At 49.8% G+C, this 20711-nt stretch overlaps 1 protein-coding gene across 2 annotated transcripts in view; it reads left to right on the forward strand.

The window, feature by feature from the left end:
- NARF (nuclear prelamin A recognition factor) overlaps positions 1-20711 on the forward strand; it is a 28852-nt gene that overhangs the window by 2965 nt on the left and 5176 nt on the right. Inside the window, exons 3-7 of one of the 2 annotated variants that reach the window (XM_003808961.6) lie at positions 2829-2972; positions 7316-7448; positions 10835-10969; positions 17118-17236; positions 18690-18819. In XM_003808961.6, coding sequence (XP_003809009.1) covers positions 2829-2972; positions 7316-7448; positions 10835-10969; positions 17118-17236; positions 18690-18819 — 661 coding nt within the window. The remainder of the gene's footprint in view (positions 1-2828; positions 2973-7315; positions 7449-10834; positions 10970-17117; positions 17237-18689; positions 18820-20711) is intronic. The other variant, XM_034943207.3, reaches the window with a different exon arrangement.

Consider the following 20711-nt stretch of genomic DNA (forward strand, 5'->3'; position numbering starts at 1 on the left):
TGGTGCATGCCTGTAATCCCAGCTACTCAGGAGCCTGAGGCAGGAGAATTGCTTGAACCTGGGAGGCGGAGGTTGCGATGAGCCGAGATCACGCCACTGCACTCCAGCCGGGGTGACAGAGCGAGACTCCATCTCAAAAAAAAAATGTCATTTTACATGCAGTCTCATTTCACGCCCAGAAGAAACATTACATGTAAGCCTGGCCATTATCCCTGTTTTACTGAGTGAAGGGTTTTGGGAGAGGTTAAGGTCAGTTTACCCTTAGAAAGTACTAGTACCAGTTTATAAATGGAGAGTTGGCAATATGGCAGAAGCATATTTTTTCCTTAAGTTTAGTAGTCCTGACATGTTTAATCTGACAGGTGTTCTCCCAGTTGCCCTGTGTGCCAGTGCTGTGGGGACTGTGGGGCTTAGGGAGCAACAGGGCCTGAGACAAGCAGCCAAAGAGCTGGCCACAGGCAGAAGAGAGGTAGGGTGCATTGGAGCCCTGGAGGCAGCTGGGGCCAGTGCGCCTGAGTGGCCAGCCCCAGGGGCCTCCCTCACCTGCCCTCTGGTTGTGTTGTTGTAGACAGATATCTAAGCCCTGTGAGCCTCGTTTCCTTATCAGAGGCCTGGGGAGTAGGGTTACTTCCCTCCCAGGACTGTGGTGAGGATGAGATAACGTGTGTACACAGCCTAAGCGGGCGCCCTGCCAGGTCAGTGATGGACACAGGGTGAGAGGAGTTGGGTTGGGGTTAATGGAGTGGACCCTGACAAGTGGTCAGAATTCAGGGTGGGAGTGTAGGGAAGGGCACTGGCACACCAGGCAAGAGGAGGGTGTGGACAGACGTGCTCTAGGGAGAGACAGTGGCTCCCCTTGGCCAGGTCAATGACAGTGCAGAGCTGTGGAGACCGTGAGGGGGTGACTCAGGTGTTTGTTTTAGGGCAGGTGATGGAGGTAACCAACTTAAGCTGGCTAGAGTAGGGGAAGAATTGCAGGAAGCCATTTGGGTGGCAGCTTTGAGAGCCTAGGCAGAGGTGGTGGGCCTGGGCAAGTCTACCAGAGTGATAGAGACAGAACAGAGGACGTAGTGCAGGGAAGGGAGTGCAGTTTTAGCTCCACAGACACTGGGCCTTCTACAGTGTGTGAGTCTGGGGTTTGGTGAGGAGAGCACTCCGCTGGAAGTGCAGGTGGCAGGGCTGCCCTGGGCTGAGTGAGGCCAGTGGGCCTGATAAAAGGGAACAGGACTTCTGTAGAATGCATCAGTGTGGAAGGCAGGAGGAATAAGAAGAAAGAATGTGAGGGGTGAGGAAAGAATGTGAGGGGTGAGGAGGGAATCAGACCTGGACCATGAAAACTTATGGAAGGACTGGGTTATACACAGCATGTCTGGTGGCAAGGCAGGGAGGAGGCACTGCTGGGTGAGGGGGGCAGTTTGGTCATGGGCATCTCAGTGGGGATGTGCTGTGGAGTCACAATTCATGCAGCTATGGGCACCAGATGTTTGGAGTGGAGCTGTGGCTTTGACCCACTGGGAACTTGTTAGAAGCACAAACTCTTGAGCCCCATGCGGACCTCCTGAGTGCCCATCTGCAGCAGAACAAGATCCCAGGGTGAGTGGGCTGCACAGAGACGTGGGGTCATGTGTAGGCAGGAGGCAGAGGTGACACCCGAGCTGCGGTTCGTAGCACGCTGTGGAAGGAGGCACATCCATAGCCGTCTCCTGTCAAATCATGTTTTAAAGAAAAACGAATGCATGGACTACCTGAGGAGCTTCTGTAATTTATTGACATTACTCCTGTAAGCTTCAGAGTATTCATATGTTCATCCACCAGTTATTTATTGAGCACTGTCTGTGTGCAGTACCTCTTGGAGGTGCTGAGGAACAAGAGAACAAGACAGTGTTCAAGCTCTCATGAGCTTACATTTTAGCGAGGAGGGACAGACTCCTGCTAGCAGTCGGCAACATAAGTACAGATGGGTGGGGAGGGAAGAGACGGGTGAGGGGGTGGTGCTGTTTTAGCAGGTGTTGGACATCGTCTCTGCTGAAGGCCACCCAGGGTGAGCCTGGGGCTCTTCGAGGTTGCTTCATGCAGAAGGATGGCGAGAGCAGCAAGGGCCAGTGGGGCTGGACATGTGGAGACCAAGGGGGCTGTGATGGGACCCGGGCAGACAGGGGCCACTGGCTTTGCCCAGGCCCTCTGTGTGAGGGGCAGCTGTCTGAGCAGAGCAGAGGTGTGGTTTATGTTTTAGCAGATGTCGGGGGGCACAAGGGCCAGTCAGGAAGGAGAGGGTGGAGGGGATCAAAGAGTGACTCTACATCCAGGTCAGGATGAGCATCCTGTTACATGTCCGAGTGCAAACCCAGAGCCAGCACTGAGTTGTAAAGTTCTGAGCCTCAAGGGAGAGGCCAGGGCTGTGGGTGGCCTCAGGGAGCCGTGGGATGGTAAGAGGGAGCACAGAGCTAGAGGAGCAGTCAGAGGGCTGGATCACAGGCACCAAAGAGGAAGGGGTCTAGGAGGAAGGAAGGGCCAGTGGGGTCGCTTCCAGAACACAAGGGTCATTTACTTCCTACCACGTGACAGTGCTAGGGCTGGGTTCCACCCTTGTCATCTGCATGGTTCCCTAGTGTCATTGTGGGCTGGGCTCTGTGTCCTGTGTCCCTTCACCACCTTGAGCTGCTCAGTGGCAGAGACTGTCCTGCTTCCAGCCCCTTGAGCACCAGGCCTGGACCCTGGTATTATCTCCAATGTTTACTGTGAATTCTGTATATGGGTGTTACCCTCTCTAAAGAAGCACATTAAAGAGTGTTTGTTGAATAATCATGCTGAAACGTCATCTTTCATAGAAGGGAGAATTCCACAAGTTGGCTGATGCCAAGATATTTTTGAGCGACTGCCTGGCATGTGACAGCTGTGTGACTGCAGAGGAAGGAGTCCAACTTTCCCAGCAAAATGCCAAGGATTTCTTCCGCGTTCTGAACCTTAACAAGGTAAGGCATTCGGGGCATTTACTGATGCTGGGGAGCTGACCTGGAGGAGGTGGAGGTGAGGCCTGGCTTCCTGCACAGAAGCCTCTGCTGGGACATCGGATGCACATCTCAGCCTTTTCCTGGTGTTGCTAACGTCCTGCTTTGACCTTCCAAACCTCTCCATCAAGAGCAAAATCCCCGCACAATTTCCTGCTCCCTTAATGATGCTCAGGCAGTGGTGGGGGGCTGGCACCACCCCTCAGGCTCCTGTGGCTTAAGTGGGGCCTCTGCCTGGTGAGGTCAGGTAACACGGGTGTTGTTGATCATGCGGGCAGCGCAGAGCCGGAGCTCCTGCTGTTCTGCCTCGGCTGCACGTTTTCGGACACGAGAGTTATGTTCTAATAGACCGATCAGCTTGGGGCAAGGCAGAGACACTCCAAGGAAGTAAAAATTCCCAAAGCTCCTTCCTTCAGCTCATCCCTGCAGACCTCCTATACAGAACGAGAGGTGCCACTTGTCTTTCCGTGAGACAGGTTGTATTAGTCCATTCTCACATTGCTACAAAGAACTACGTGACACTGGCTAATTTATAAAGCAGAGAAGTTTAATTGACTCACAGTTCCACAGGATCTACAGGAGACATGGCTGGGGAGGCCTCAGGAAACAATCATGGCGGAAGGGTGAAGGGGAAGCAAGCATGTCTTCACGTGGCAGCAGGAGAGAGCAAGTAAAGGGGGAGGTACTGCACCCTTGTAAACAACCAGATCTTGTGAGGACTCACTCACTATCATGAGAAGAGCAAGTGGGAGATCTGCCCCCATGACCCAGTCACCTCCCGCCAGGCCCAGCCTTCAGTTTCACATGAGATTTGGGTGGGGACACAGAGCCAAACCATATCACAGGCGAAAGAGAAAGAAAGAGACAAAGGCAGATGAGGCTGAAAAGCACTTCTTGGTTTCCATGCTGTCACCTCCACGGGAAGCACCGGCATCCTACCCTGCCCAGGGTGTAGGAGCCCATTCACAGTAGGTAGTGTGCTAGAGCAAGGTAGGGGCCTCAAGAAACACTGACTGGCACAAGTGTAGTGGCATAGGGGACAGCCAAGGAGCCTTCTCAGCGTTTGCCATTCACCCCCATGGCATCTTCTGGACAAGTCATCCAGCAGCAATTAGATCACAATATTTTTCTTTCTGAGACAGGGCCTCACCCAGGCTGGAGTGCAGTGGAGCAGTTTTTCTTTCTGAGACAGGGTCTCACCCAGGCTGGAGTGCAGTGGAGAAAGTCTCAGTGGGGAGACTCCGGTGATCCTCCCACCTCTGGAGGCTCCCTGTAGCCTCCAGAGCAGCTGGGACTACAGACGCGTGCTACCACACCTGCCTAATTTTTGTATTGTTTGTAGAGACAGGGTTTTGCCATGTTGCCCAGGCTGGTCCTGAACTCCTGTGCTTAAGCGATCCTCCAGCCTCAGCCTCCCAAAGTGTTAGGATTACAGGCATCAGCCACCACACATGACTTAGATCACAATTGCAGATAGAGACACATGTCCTCTGTGTTGCCAGCATTAGTTGTGTCTGGGTGTACCCTGACTTATATGCACTTGCACGGGAGCTCCATTAGCAAGCAGCAGGCTGCCTGGATAGGATGGTCTGAACCAGGAGATGCCCCCCACCCATCAGCCAGGTTCGCCATGCATACCCGTCCCCACCTGCTCACCCTTGGCCTTTCAGGGAACAGAATGGCTTCAGCCATTTTGTTATGTTGAACAGACTTAGTGCATACAGCTTTGCAGACTACTAGAGACTTAATTCTGTGGTGTCAACGGTTTTTGCAAAAACCCTTGAAAGTGTCTGTGTCACTTTATGCTTCCCTAAGTGATAGGGGCAAACAGCTATGTGCAGCCATCCTGGTCACATTCAATATCAAATTCAGTTTTTTCCCACCTGATGCGTAGGAAATTGTATCTCATTTGCATTTTCTTGCTTATTTAGAGAAGTTGGTTACCCTAGATGATGTTTATTGACAGTTTATATTTTATCTTATGCTGCTTGTCCAGTCTACAACTTATATTTTAGTACGGTGTGAGATGTGGATACATTCTTTTTCCTTTTTTTTCTTTTTTGAGATGGAGTCTCTCACTGTCTCTCAGGCTGGGGTGCAGTGGCGTGATCTCAGCTTATTGCAACCTCTCCTTCCTGGGTTCAAGCAATTCTCCTACCTCAGCCTCTCAAGTAGCTGGGGTTACAGGCAGGCACCACCATGCCCAGCTAATTTTTGCATTTTTAGTAGAGATGGGGTTTCATCATGTTGGCCAGGCTGGTCTCGAACTCCTGACCTCAAGTGATGTGCTCGCCTCGGCCTCCCAAAGTGCTGGGATTACAGATGTGAGCCACCACGCCCGGCCAGATACATTCTTTTCTATTTGAAAAAATCAAATTGTTCCAGCATCTTCTGTTCTTCCCCCGTTGACCTGAAATATTATCCCACCTCTCTCATATATTGATAGATGTGCATCCATTTGTTTCTTTTTTTTCGGGCTTTGCCATGTTGGCCAGGCTGGTCTTGAATTCCTGGCCTCAAGTGATCACCCGCCTTGGCCTCCCAAAGTGCTGGGATTACGGGCATAAGCCACCGTACCTGGCCTTCTTTTTTTTTTTTTCCCCCATTACTTCCACCCCACCCTCGTGCTGCATGTGTATTTCTTGACCCTTTTTTGAGATGGAGTCTCGCTCTGTCACCCAGGCTTGAGTGCAGTGGCACGATCTTGGCTAACTGCGACCTCCACCTCCTGGGTTCAAGCAGTTCTCCTGCCTCAGCCCCCTGAGTATCTGGGATTACAGGTGCACACCACCATGTTTGGCTAGCTTTTGTATTTTTAGTAGAGATGGGGTTTCTCCCTTTTGGCCAGGCTGGTCTCGAGCTCCTGACCTCAGGCTATCCACCAGCCCCGGCCTCCCAAAGTGCTGGGATTATAGGCATGAGCCACCACGCCTGGCCCTTGACTCTTTTATCTGAACCTATCTTCTATTGTGCTGCCAACATCTAGTTTATGCTAGTTTATGCAGTATTTTTTTAGAACAGTTTGTAGATGAGGCTTACTCACAAAACATCTTGGGCCTGGTTACTTTTTTTAAATTTTTTTATTTTTTATTTTCGGAGATGGAGTCTCACTCTGTCGCCCAGGCTGGAGTGCAGTGGAGCAATCTCAGTTCACTGCAACCTCCATTTCACTTCAACCTCCACCTCCCGGGTTCAAGCGATTCTTCTGCCTCAGCCTCCCGAGTAGCTGGGATTACAGGCACATGCCACCACACCCAGCTAATTTTTGTATTTTTAGTAGAGATGGGTTTCGCCATGTTGGCCAGGCTGATCTTGAACTCCTGACCTCAAATGATCCGCCTGCCTCAGCCTCCCACAGTTCTGGGATTACAGGTATGAGCCACCATGCCCAGCCGGGCTGATGACTTTTAAGAGGCATCTCTGGATACCATTTTAGTGTGTGTGTTTTTTTATTGTTGTGTAGTAATTTCACTTATTCATTGGCCAATGTTGTAATTTGTATTTTCCCTTTAAAATTATTTATTTTTTCCAGATATTCACATTTACTGATATAACATTGTTCTTGAAATTGACAAAGTCTCTTAGATCTGTAGTCATGTCTCTTTTAAGACAAGTATCGGCCAGGCTAGGCGGCTCACGCCTGTAATCCCAGCACTTTGGGAGGCCGAGGCAGGTGGATCACAAGGTCAGGAGTTTGAGACCAGGCTGCCCAATATGGCAAAACCCCGTCTCTACCAAAAAGACAAAAAATTAGCTGGGTGTGGTGGCAGGTCCCTGTAATCCCAGCTACTTGGGAGGCTGAGGCAGGAGAACCACTTGAACCTGGGAGGCAGAAGTTGCAGCGAGCTGAGATCGCACCACTGTACTGTAGCCTGGGCAACAAGGGTGAAACTCTGGTTTTTTTTTTTGAGACAGAGTATTACTCTGTCACTCAGGCTAGAGCGCAGTGGCTATGGCTGTTCCTAAGTGTGATTATAGCGCTCTGCAGTCTCAAACTCCTGGCCTCAAGTGATCCTCCTGTTTCAGCCTCCTGTGTAGCTGGAACTGTAGGCATGCACCACTGAAGCCAGCTCATGTTTCATTTTTTAAATCCTGACTTTTAAAAAAATATTTACCAGAAGCCCAAACCTCACCATAATCCTGATTTTTTTTCTCATTTTTCTTAATTATGTTTGCCAGTGTTTGTCTATTTTATTAGTCTTTGCATAGACCATCTATTACGTTGCTCTGAATTTCTCATTAAGGTGTGTAACTTTTACTCCTTGTGTAATCAGCAGATACCTGACATTCTCTATTTCTCCTTCTAGAAATGTGATACCTCAAAGCACAAAGTGCTGGTAGTGTCTGTGTGTCCTCAATCTTTGCCTTATTTTGCTGCTAAATTCAACCTCAGTGTAACTGATGCATCCAGAAGACTCTGTGGTTTCCTCAAAAGTCTTGGTGAGTCATCTTTCGATAAATTGGGAATATATAACTTGAGTTTATAAGCGCCCTTTTTAATCTCTAAAGTTCGTTTTTCAAGGACGCAGGGTAGATAAGCAACTTCCAAAAGAGTCTCTTGGAACGTAAAAAGACCATGTCCCGTGTGTCATGAAACCCAGCCTCTGATCGATGGTAGACGAGTGTCACTTTTCTCCTTTGCTGTGCATAGACGGGTGTTTTGTTACACAGTGGGAGCTGACCCCTCTGGGACCAAATAGTGACCACCTTCTGACAACACAGACAGGACACTGGGAGATTCCCACACTGGCCCAGCAACCTCCAAGTCACCCCTTACCCCCAGAGGGTGTGTATTTGATAAACAGTCACTTCTGAAATGATTAGTATCTGGTTTCCCAAGAAGCTCTCTGAAGAGCAGAGCAGAAAGGGAATGGGCTTGTGTTCTTTACTTGAGGAATGAAAGGTAGAAATTTAAGAATATAATAAAAGAACTCGGATGTCAATGCTGGAATAATACTGCCTGAAATGTTGATGGATGATGCTTCTGCGTCTTCTGCTTTGGTCAAACTGGAACTGCCTCCCTCCATTGCTTATAGAGGGGCTTTTACAGCCTTGAGCATCCTCATAGCATGATGGTCAATGTGCAAGTTCAGAAAGGGAAAACTGAGCGAGTTGCCAAATAAGAGGTTTTTTTTGTTGTTTGTTTGTTTGTTTGTTTTTTGAGCTGGAGTCTCGCTCTTGGTGCCCCAGGCTGGAGTGCAATGATGCGATCTCTGCTCACTGCAACCTCCGCCTCCCGGGTTCAAGAGATTCTCCTGCCTCAGCCTCCCAAGTAGCTGGGACTACAGGTGCGTGCCACCACTCCCGGCTAATTTCTGTATTTTTAGTGGAGATGATGTTTCACCATGTTGGCCAGGATGGTCTTAATCTCTTGACCTCGTGATCCACCCGCCTTGGCCTCCCAAAGTGCTGGGATTACAGGCATGTGCCGCCGTGCCTGGCCAAGAGTTTTTATTATTCTACAGCGGCTTTTAAAAATTGTAAATATTGGTCAGGTTTGGTGGCTCATGCCTGTAATCCCAGCACTTTGGAAGGCCAAGACCAGAAGATTGCTTGAGGCCAGGAGCTCGAGACCAGCCTCGACAACATAACAAGATCCTATCTCTGCTAAATAAGTACATAAATGTAGATATATTGGGGATTACTGGTGAAATAAAATGATATTTGGAATAAGGATCATCAGGACAGGCTTGAGGTCTAAACAGCAGCCTGGGGGTCCTGATGCTCCCTGTGCCCTAGGCGCCTGGGCTTTAACAAGGCCTGGTCATCTAGCACATAATGTGCTGCAGCTGAAACCCAGCTACAGCGACAGATGCCCACACGTTAGGTCGCTCCTTCATGCTTGTCATCATAAAGCCTCGGGTTAGGTTAGTTACACTGAAGATCAGAGTTGTCAAATGCTGTATTTTCTCACGATGAAAGCCCTTATTTGGGGCTAGATTGTTAAAATGAGGTAATGGAATATTATATGTCAATAAAATGTATCCACAGTAAAATGGATTTCTTAATGTAATATTTTAAAATTTATAATATTTCTTTTTTTGTTGTTCATGAGACGGAGTCTTGCTCTGTCGCCCAGGCTGGGGTGCAGTGGTGCGATCTCAACTCACTGCAAGCTCCACCTCCCAGGTTCACACCATTCTCCTGCCTCAGCCTCCCGAGTAGCTGGGACTACAGGTGCCCGCCACCACGCCCGGCTAATTTTTTGTATTTTTAGTAAAGATGGGGTTTCACCATGTTAGCCAGGATGGTCTCCATCTCCTGACCTCATGATCTACCCACCTTGGACTCCCAAAGTACTGGGATTACAGGGGTGAGCCACCACGCCCAGCCTAATATTTCTTATAGCTAGTTGCATTTTCTCTCAGCTTTGTTACCTGGGGAGCGGGAGAAACAAAAAATTTAAAATTAAAAAAATCAGGCCGGGTGAGGTGGCTCACGCCTGTAATCCCAGCACTTTGGGAGGCCGAGGGGGCAGATCACCTGAGGTCAGGAGTTTGAGACCAGCCTGGCCCAACATGGCAAAACCCCATCTCCACTAAAAATACAAAAATTAGCCTGGCATGGTGGCAGACACCTGTAATCCCAGCTACTCGGGAGGCTGAGGCACAAGAATCGCTCAGACCCGGAAAGCAGAGGTTTGCGGTGAGTTGAGATTGCGTCACCACACTCCAGCCTGGGTGACAGAGCAAGACTGTCTCAAAAAAAAAAAGGCTGGGTATGTTGGCTCATGCCTGTAATCCCAGCACTTTGGGAGGCCGAGGTGGGCAGATCACGAGGTCAGGAGATCGAGACCATCCTGGCTAACGCAGTGAAACTCTGTCTCTACTAAAAATTCAAAAAAGTAGCCAGGTGTGGTGACGGGCGCCTGTAGTCCCAACCACTTGGGAGGCCGAAGCAGGAGAATGGTGTGAACCTGGGAGGCGGAGCTTGCAGTGAGCTGAGATCACGCCACTGCACTCCAGCCTGGGCGACAGAGTGAGACACTGTCTCAAAAAAAAAAAAAAAAAAAAAAAAAAAAAAATTCAGTATAAAAATTTAAACCGTTATAAAAGTATGCCCAGCCATTCTATACTTTTACTGTACGTTCTACTTTTAAACACACCAAGAACCATCACAGACTGAAATTTAATTTGCCTGTGAATTGGAAGGGAATGCTGTGGGTACGTTGTAATATTTCATTAATTTATATATGGAGTAAGGTGTTTTAAAATGTAGATGTAGAGAGGGAAGAAGCATGAGAGAGAACATACATATTTCATTGTGAAAAATCCTACACGCTCATTGTTTACAAAATAAAAGGTAAAGCGCACGGTCTTGAACTTAGGCCATTAGGAATAGATAAGAACCAAGACTGATTTTGTTATCTTAGGAGAGATGCCTGTAGAATCTGTGCTTTAAGTTTGTCTCTTAAACGTGAGAAAGCAAAAATGAGTAAGAATGAAGAAGTATTGGCTGGATGCAGTGGTTCACGCCTGTAATTCCAGCACTCTGGGAGGCCAAGGTGGGTAGATCACTTGAGGCCAGGAATTCAAGACCAGCCTGGCCAACATGGTGAAACCTCATCTCTACTAAAAAATACAAAAATTGGCCAGGCGTAATGGCGGGCACCTGTAATTCCAGTTACTCGGGAGACTGAGGTGGGAGGATCACTTGAACCTGGAAGGCGGAGGTTGCAGTGAGCCGAGATTATGCCACTGCACTCTAGCCTGGGTGACAGAACGAGACTCCGTCTCAAAAAAAAAAAAAAAAAAAAAAAAAGAGGAAGCCTAAAAGTAGATCTTTTAGTACGTGATTTAAGCTGAATATGCTCCTCTCTCCTGCAGGGGTGCACTATGTATTTGACACGACGATAGCTGCAGATTTTAGTATCCTGGAGAGTCAAAAAGAATTCGTGCGTCGCTATCGCCAGCACAGTGAGGAGGAACGCACCCTGCCCATGCTGACCTCTGCCTGTCCTGGTGAGCCCCTGGACCCCCGCTCTGTTGGCCTGAGGTGCCAAAAGAGGTTTCACAAGATTCTGCAGGCTCTAGATGAGGTTGGAGGCAGACAGACCCATCCCACCCAGCCTTGTAGACCAGGAGGGAGGAGCTTGGCCTGATTCACAGCGGGTGTTTGATGTTTTGGGACAGCCAATTTAGTTTTTCATCAGAGGTGCCACACTGGAAAGGCCAGTATGGTTATTTATTTTATTTTATTTTATTATTATTATTTTTTTGAGACAGAGTCTCGCTCTGTCGCCCAGGCTGGAGTGCAGTGGCACAATCTCGGCTCACTGCAAGCTCCACCTCCCGGGTTCAAGCAATTCTCCTGCCTTAGCCTGCCAAGTAGCTGGGACTACAGGTGCACGCCACTGCACCCAACTAATTATTGTATTATTAGTGGAGATGGGGTTTTGCCATGTTGGCCAGGCTGGTCTTGAACTCCTGATCTCAGGTGATCTGCCTGCCTCGGGCTCCCAAAGTGCTGGGATTACAGGCGTGAGCCACTGTGCCCAGTCTAGGCAGATCTCTTGAGCCCAGGAGTTTGAGACCAGCCTGGGCAAAATGTCTCTATTTTTTTTTTTTTTTTTTGGAGACGGAATCTCAGTCTGTTGCCCAGGCTGGAGTGCAGTAGTGTGATCTCGGCTCATTGCAACCTCCACCTCCCAGGTTCAAGCAATTCTTTTTTGTTGTTGAGACAGCGTCTCGCTCTGTCGCCCAGGCTGGAGTGCAGTGGCACGATCTCGGCTCACTGCAAGCTCCGCCTCCCGGGTTCATGCCATTCTCCTGCCTCAGCCTCCCGAGTAGCTGGGACTGCAGGCGCCTGCCACCACACCTGGCTAATTTCTTTTTGTATTTTTAGTAGAGACGGGGTTTCACCGTGTTAGTCAGGATGGTCTCGATCTCCTGACCTTGTGATCTGCCTGCCTCGGCCTCCCAAAATGCTGGGATTACAGGCGTGAGCCACTGTGCCTGGCCAGATTCAAGCGATTCTTATGCCTCAGCCTCCCCAGTAGCTGGGATTACAGGCTAGTGCCACCACGCCTGGCTAATTTTTGTATTTTTAGTAGAGATGGGGTTTCGCCATGTTGCCCAGGCTGGTCTTGAAATCCTGACCTCAAGTGATCTGCCTGCCTTGGCCTCCCAAAGTGCTGGGATTACAGACATGAGCCACCACACCCGTCCTCTAATTTTTTAAATAAATATTTTTTAAAAGGAAAAGAAAAATAGGCCAGGCATGGTGGCTCACAGCCGTAATCCCAACAGTTTAGAAGGCTGATGTGGGAGGATTGCTTGAGCCCAGGAGTGTGGGACCAGTCTCGTCAACATAGTAAGACCTCGTCTCTGCAAAAAAAACAAAAAAAAGCTGGGGTGGTGGCAAGTACCTGTAATCCCAGCTACTACGAATCCTATCCTGAGGTGTTTGAGCCAAGGAGTTAGAGGCTGCAGTGAGCTATGACTCCTCCATTGTACTCCAGCCTGGGCGAAAGACTGAGGTCCTGTCTCTTAAGAAAATCCGTTTTCTCTTGAAAGTACAACATATCTCAGATGTACAAATAATTATGGAATAACATGGCAAATGTGCATGTATCTTTTGCCAGCTTAAAAAAAATACAGAATAAGAAAATTTCTTTACATTGATAATCAGATACTCTCAGGGCGCACTGTTTAAACCACTCTTTAATTAGTTTTTGGATGCCTGAGTTATAGAAGAGATTTGTCACATGCTTTTCAATTCTGGAAAAATAGAGAGTTTGGGTTAAGAAATCTTCGATGATGCATAAGGGAATAAGGAAGGAATGGCTATCCTGGCAAACAACACTAGTTAAAAATTATTCTACTACATGAGGCCTGTGGGAGCATAGGAGAGCTCTATCTAAGCTAGTCGTAGGCTGTATAATTTTTAGGGTTTGGTTCACGTTTCAGTTCTCAATTTATGCTCCCCCCACAATGGTTTCAAATTTTTCTGGCATTTTACATGTCAACCTTTAGTCATTACGATTATGAATTAATAAGATGGAACATTGACATCGTGGTTGCTTAGAATACGGACTTACTCTCTAGCCATTTATAAAATATAAAGAGGAAATTTACCATCTGTTCCATGGGCTGCATTGGTTGGCTCGTTATTTGAGCTGTGTTGTTCACCAGCAACCCACAGCCTGCTGTGATCTCAGCTCCAGATGGGGACAGGGATGTTAGTGACTTCTTTCAGCTGTATGGTTTGCCTTACTGTAAGTGATTCACAGATTTTTGTATCAGAGGTCTAAGTATAAGCCATTTGATGCCAGATACAGCCTTTTACTAGATTGTGGGTGTTACATTCAGCTCTTGTGGCATTTTGGGTGTGTTTCCAGGTGTAAAGGGATAATTTCCATACCTGATGGTTTCAGGGGCTGCCTGGGCTCCAGCAACCTGGGAGTACCTGGTGTTTGTGTGCTGAGCCTGAGCCTGCCTCTGTGGTCCCCTTGCAAGAGTGCTTTCCTTTTGGGACCCCGTTACATGATGCCACACACAACATGGCTTCACAACACCAGTCACACTTGCTTAGTTCCACCCCCAACCAAGGAAGAGGCCGTGTAAAATGACGACGAACTAAGGCCCATGCCCCTGGAGCAGTGGTTTTTAAATTATAAAAAATTTAGGCCGGGCGCGGTGGCTCACGCCTGTAATCCCAGCACTTTGAGAGGCCGAGGTGGGCGGATCACAAGGTCAGGAGATTGAGACCATCCTGGCTAACACGGTGAAACCCCGTCTCTACTAAAAATACAAAAAATTAGCCAGGTGTGGCGGGCACCTGTAGTCCCCGCTACTCGGGAGGCTGAGGTGGGAGCTTCACTGGAACCCAGGAGGTCGAGGCTGCAGTGAGCCGTGATTGCACCACTGCACTCCAGCCTGGGTAACAGAGCAACCCTGTCAATCATACATATATACTACATACATACAGCAAATCTCAAGCTAAAATAGGAAGCAAGGGGCTGGTCTGCAGCCGGTGGCTGGAGAAGAGAAAGGATTTGGTGACACATTTCTCAGAAATGCCGTCACTGAGAAGAGACCTCTTAGGGCCCCTACCTAGCATTGTGTTCACTGCCACAGGCGGAGGGATCACCGTTTCTGTACAAATCAGCAATCTGCTCAGGATTCACATCAGCAGAGTTAGTTCCTTCAGTGACTTGAGAAGGTTCCATCCCAGTAGGACCTCTCATAAGGAAATCAACAAATGCAAGGAGACTGCAAAAAGTTTGTGGAAGAACAGAATTAAAAGATAAAAAGTATAAACTTTATTTCTCAACATAAGCTCCATCCTGGTCAAGACACTTTTTTTATTTTTTATTTTATTTATTTATTTATTGAGACAGAGTCTCGCTCTGTCACCCAGGCTGGAGTGCATTGGTGTGATCTTGGCCCACTGCAACCTCCATCCCCCAGGTTCAAGTGATTCTCCCAACTCAGCCTCCTGAGAAGTTGGGATTGCAGGTGCATGCCACCATGCCCAGCTAATTTTTGTATCTGTAGTAGAGACAGGGTTTTACCATTTTGGTCAGGCTTCAAACTCCTGACCTCAGGTGATCGCCTGCCTCAGTCTCCCAAAGTGCTGGGATTACAGGCACTTGCCACCATGCCCGGCTAATTTTTGTATTTTTAGTAGAGACGGGGTTGCACCATGTTGGCCAGGCCAGTCTCAAACTCCTGACCTCAGGTGATCCGCCTGCCTCGGCCTCCCAAAGTGCTGGGATTACAGCAGTGAGCCACTGCGCCCAGCTAACACTTTTTTGTTTGTTTGTTTGTTTTGAGACGGAGTCTCGCTCTGTCGCCCAGGCTGGAGTGCAGTGGCGTGATCTCGGCTCCTCTGCCTCCTGGGTTCAAGTGATTCTGCTGCCTCAGCCTCCTGAGTAGCTAGGATTAGAGGCATGCACCACCACGCCTGGCTAATTTTTGTATTTGTAATAGAGACACGGTTTCACTTTGTTGGTCAGGCTGGCCTCGATCTCCTGACCTCGATGATCTGCCTTCCTTGGACTCCCAAAGTGCTGGGATTACAGGCATGAGCCACCACACCTGGCATTTTTGAGACGGAGTTTCGCTCTTGTTGCCCAGGCTAGAGTGCAATAGCGAGATCTCAGCTCACTGCAACCCCCACCTCCCAGGTTCAAGCCATTCTCCTGCCTCAGCCTCCCAAGTAGCTGGGATTAGAGGTGCCTGCCACCACGCCCAGCTAATTTTTATATTTTCAGTAGAGACAGGGTTTCACCATGTTGGCCAGGCTGGAATCGAACTCCCGACCTCAGGTGATCGACCCGCCTCGGCCTCCCAAAGTGTGCTGGGATTAGAGGTGTGAGCCACTCCACCCAGCCAACAGTTTTTTAAGCGGGATCTTACTTTGTTGCCCACGCTGGAGTGCGGCAGCTCACTCATGGCTCACGAGAGCTTCAACCTCTTGGGCTCAAGTGATCCTCCCACCTCAGCCTTCCAAGTAGCTGGGACCACAGGCGTGCGCCACCACACCCAGCTAATTTTTATATTTATTTATTTTTTTTAAGACAGAGTCAGGCCAGGCAGGGTGGCTCACGCCTGTAATCCCAGCACTTTGGGAGGCTGAGGCGGGAGGATCTCCTGAGGTCAAGAGTTCGAGACCAGCCTGACCAACATGGTGAAACTCTGTCTCTACTAAAAATACAAAAATTGGCCACACACGGTGGCGCACACCTGTAGTCCCAGCTACTCGGGAGGCTGAGGCAGAAGAATCGCTTGAACCCGGGAGCCAGAGGTTACAGTGAGCCGAGATCATGTGACTGCACTCCAGCCTGGGTGACAGAGCAAGACTGTCTCAAAAAAAAACAAAAACAACCAAAAAAACAACACAGAGTCTTGCTCTGTCATCCAAGCTTGGAGAGCAGTGATGCAATCATAGCTGACTCCAGCCTCGAACTCCTGGGCTCAAAGCCATCCTCCTGCCTCAGTCTCCCAAGTAGCTGGGACTACAGGTGTGCACCACCACGCCTGGCTGATTTTTTTATTTTTGTAGAGACAGAGTCTCACCGTGTTGCCTAGGCTGGTCTTGAAATCCTGCCCTCAAGTGATCTGCCTGCCTCACAGTCCCAAAGTGTTGGGATTACAGGCGTGAGCTACTGCGCCCGGCCCTGGGGCATTTCTCTCTGTGGCTGCTTCTGTGTCTCTGTGGGCGTTTCCCGAGCACACACGGGCGTGTTTATAGGTGAAACTTTGATTGTTAAATGGGATTGTCTTGTCTGACTGTGGGACATGAGCTGCCTCTCACCCTCTGGGCGACCTTCCCCGCCAGGAGTGGAGTCTACCAAGGTATCTACCCAGCCCCTGTTTGAGGGCAGGTTGCGTGGCTGTCATGTACACAGGTGTGCAAGTGTCTGTGGGGTCAGGGCCTAAAATCAGTTGCCAGGTCAGCAAGTTCTGTGATGTTCTTATGCGCTCTGACTGGGCTGTGCGCCTGCGGGAAAGGAGTAGGCAGGGCTCCTGTGGTGGAATTGCTGTTGTGTGGTCAGCTGCAGTGGTGACTTGTGTTCACCCTGGAAACCACAGCAGCACTCAACCTCAGGAAAGTGCTCGGATTGTGCGGGCATGTAGTGACACTACAGATTTTGCTATTTATTATGACTTGAGGAGTATAGATTTCTTATATTTTAAAAAGCGTGCCCTTATTGGGCTGTTAGTTTCTCGTCGGTGAGAGAAGTTGGGCAAGCATGTGGCTGCTCTCCCCTGAGCAGTAGCTACGTGTCCTGGCTGTAAGGACGCTGCAGCTGGCCAGGCGATTTTGCACGGTGCAGCCTGGGCCGCTGCTCCTGCTGCCTTTCAGTGCTTGTTCCCCTTCACCTTTTTGGGGGACCTGTTACTCCGACTCTTACTTGTCTGTCAGCCTTGCAGGGACGCTCCCATTTCCCAGTAGCCTCCAGGCCTGCAGGTTCCCATGACCCACAGCCGGGCCACCGAGGATGGGTTTTGGGTCCAGCACGAGCTCCTGGTAAGGCCTGGGGAAAAGGTGTCCTGGCTTCACCCTGGGGCAGCAGGGACTCGAGCTCAGCATTCCCTGGTGTGTTACAGGAAGACCAGAGGAAGCAGTAAGGAGCTGACCGTGGATCCCTTCTCTCCCCAGGCTGGGTCCGATACGCCGAGCGGGTGCTGGGTCGCCCCATCACTGCCCACCTCTGCACCGCCAAGTCCCCCCAGCAGGTCATGGGCTCTTTGGTGAAGGATTATTTCGCCAGACAGCAGGTAAGCTGATCTCTCTCTGGAGGGCAGGAAGGGCAGGTGAGGGAGGACCATGGCACAGGGGCCCAGGAAGGGGAGGTTCCCCATCTGTCCAGCGTGGTCACGGCCCCCCAGGTGAGCAAAAAGGAAGCTGTGGCTTCAGGAAACATCAGCAGTGCTGTTTCTCACCAACGCCCGTCTCTATTCCTCCCTTCCTTCCTCTTACAACCTTTTTCTTTCTTCTTAACCTTTTCTGTGGCATCTGGTGGTTTTCCTGGGCCCATTCGGGGTGGAGTAGAAATGCTGCCCACCCTGCTGAGAATGAGGCCCCGGACCTTGCCCAGAGATGCTGCTGCCTGCCTGCTGTTGGGATGCCTCACCCAAGGAGGCCTAAAGTGGCCTGTGCCTGGAGGCTGAGGGCCGCTGTCATTTAGGGAGCCAAACCTGGCCTCTGCCCTGGCCTTTCCCTCAGACCACGGGGATCACATGACTTCCTTAGCCACTTCTGTGAGATTCCACAGTGGCCATGATGCTGTCCTCCACTTGATGGAGTGAGTCCCGGCCTGAGGCTCCTGCGTGCCCCCTGCCTCGGCCCATCGTGTTCTCCCTTCCCACAGCCCTCTGCGGCCCCCAGGTCCTCCCAGAACTTCCTGATGTCTCCAAGGCCACCCTCAAAGGGACCCTAATCCCATGGTTTATTCTCCAGCCGCTGGCATGCCCCACACTGCTCTTCTCAATCAGACTTTACACCTCCCTCCCGGGAAGCAGCCATGTCCAGGCACTGTGGTAACTGGAGTAGAGGGTAACATCAGGATCTTTCAGACATTTGAAGTCAGCCTAAAAAGGCACGCACATTTGGCAGCCTTGTTATTTTAGCAATAGGCAGTGTTTTCTTTCTACCTAGTTTCTTTCTACCCATAAAGTCATAATTTGGCAAATTATAAACATGATGTCAGAGTATACACGTTCAGTTTAGGCAGGACCGAAAAATGAGCTATGGGACTTTCTCGGGCCCCACAACAGTCCCAGCCCCAAGAAAGTGCTGCATGCAGCCAGGCTCGATGGCTCACGCCTGTAATTCTAGCACTTTGAAGGCCGAGGCGGGCAGATTGCCTGAGCTCAGGAGTTTGAGACTAGCCTGGGCAACACGGTGAAACCCCATCTCTACTAAAGTACAAAAAATTAGCCAGGCGTGGCGGCATGCGCCTGTAGTCCCAGCTACTCAGGAGGCTGAGGCAGGAGAATCGCTTGAACCCGGGAGGCAGAGTTTGCAGTGAGCTGAGATCACGCCACTGCACTCCAACCTGGTGACAGAGCAAGACTCCATTTCAAAAAAAAAAAAAAAGAGTGCTGCATGCAGTGTCTGGAGGGCAGCAGCAGGGGGCATTCGGTCTCCCATCCCTCTTGTCCTGGGCACCAAGCGTAAGCTGCCGTCACCTCTTCACCAGCCCTAAATATGGGTGCCCCTCTCCCACAGAACCTGTCTCCAGAGAAGATTTTCCACGTCATTGTGGCCCCTTGTTATGACAAGAAGCTGGAGGCTCTTCAGGAAAGCCTTCCCCCTGCTTTGCATGGCTCCCGGGGCGCTGACTGCGTGTTAACATCAGGTGAGAGGTGGGCGGGGGTGCACCTGGGCGCTGGGGGAATCTCCGGCTGGCCAGTACACACCAGAGCCAGGCAGATCTGTGTCCCAGAGCCATCTCAGTGCCTGCCAATGTGGTCGCTTGTCTGAAGTTACTGACAGCTGAGGGTCCTAGGGGCTTAACTGCAGGTGAAGAGAAGGGTCATGTTCGATCTAGCCTCCTGTCTCCTCTGTGCATCTTCCTCAAGATAAATCAGGTCTCAGCTGGGCGCAGTGGCTCACGCCTGTAATCTCAGCACTGGGAGGCCAAGGCAGGTGGATCACCTGAGGTCAGGAGTTCGAGACCAGCCTGACCAACATGGAGAAACCCCGTCTCTACTAAAACTACAAAAAACTAGCCGGGTGTGGTGGCACATGCCTGTAATCCCAGCTGCTCGGGAGGCTGAGGCAGGAGAATCGCTTGAACTCGGGAGGCAGAGGTTGCAGTAAGCCGAGATCGCGCCATTACCCTCCAGCCTGGGCGACAAGAGTAAAACTTTGTCTCAAAAAAAAAAAAGATAAATCAGGTCTCTGGGAGAACCACTTGGGCAGTATGGTGGCCCTAACTTCACATTACAGTCCATGTAAGCTACTTATCTCTTGGTGGGAAAGTTGTCTATAGCCATAGTGGGTCTCCTAATCACAAACCAAGTCTGCACTTAAAACACAAGTGAAGTTTTTTTCATTCAGAATAAAATGAAAAAGGCACGTTTGCTCCAGTGATATTGCCTTTACCACGGTATTGGCCACTCCTTTCAGATGTTAAGAGCCTACAGTGAGTTCTGTGTGTGTTGTGGATGGAAGTGATTCCCTGGAATTATGTAGAACCCATTCAGAAGAATGTTGACATCAGTTGGTGGGGGAAGCTTAAGACTTTGTTAAAATTCTGGCGGAACTGTTTTAATTGGTCTCTGAAAACAGGTCCCTGCAGGTATTTAGATCAGTGGTAGATGAGGCAGAGAGGTCAGCTCTCAGGGACAATCTTTAAGGGCGCCTATGTCCCTCACAGGCCCCTGACTTGAAATTCTAGCACGCAGACGCCTCTGGAAAGGTCCCCACCCCATAGGCACAGGCTCCCTGTGGGGTGATGTGGCAGGGGTGTTGAAGGATGAGGGATAGAAGGGTCCTCAGCACTGCCATCCTTCACTCTCAGAGGAAGGGCCCAGGGGCCATCTGCTTATGTTGACAAAATAAAACATGCGCGGTGGGCTGTTGACAAAATAAAAACATGCGCGGTGGGCTGTCAGAAGAACCATGTCCAGCCATCTTTTTTCTGAGTGCAGATTTATAGGAAATTACGCTATTTTCTTACCTGTGTTTCCAGCCATCTCACAGCATCTAATGTGATGCCACAGCCATGGTTTTAGAGGCTCAGTTTTTCTATTAAGGGTTTTTTCAGGCATCCTCATGTAAAAGGAAATACAGAAAGTGGTTCTCACTTTCAGTTGATCTCATTGCAGAATAAACAATTGTCATATAAATGTAGCTGGGTACAGTGGCTCAGACCTCTAATTCCAGCCACTCAGGAGGCTATGGCTGGAGGATCACTTGAGCCCAGGAGTTTGAGACCTTGCTGGGCAACACAGTGAGACCTCGTCTCTTTTTTTTTATTTTTTGAGACGGAGTCTCACTCTGTCGCCCAGGCTCTGCAGTGGCTCCATCTTGGCTCACTACAACCTCCACGCCTCCCAGGATCAAGCGATTCTCCTCCCTCAGCCTCCCGAGTAGCTGGGATTACAGGTGCGCCCCACCACACCAGGCTAATTTTTGTGTTTTTAGTAGAGAGGGGGTTTCGCCATGTTGGCTAGACTGGCGACTTTGTTTCTTAAAAAAAAAAGGGCTGGGTGCAGTGGCTGACACGTGTAATCCCAGCACTTC

Source organism: Pan paniscus, chromosome 19 (assembly GCF_029289425.2).
Source record: "Pan paniscus chromosome 19, NHGRI_mPanPan1-v2.0_pri, whole genome shotgun sequence".
NCBI lineage: Eukaryota > Metazoa > Chordata > Mammalia > Primates > Hominidae > Pan > Pan paniscus.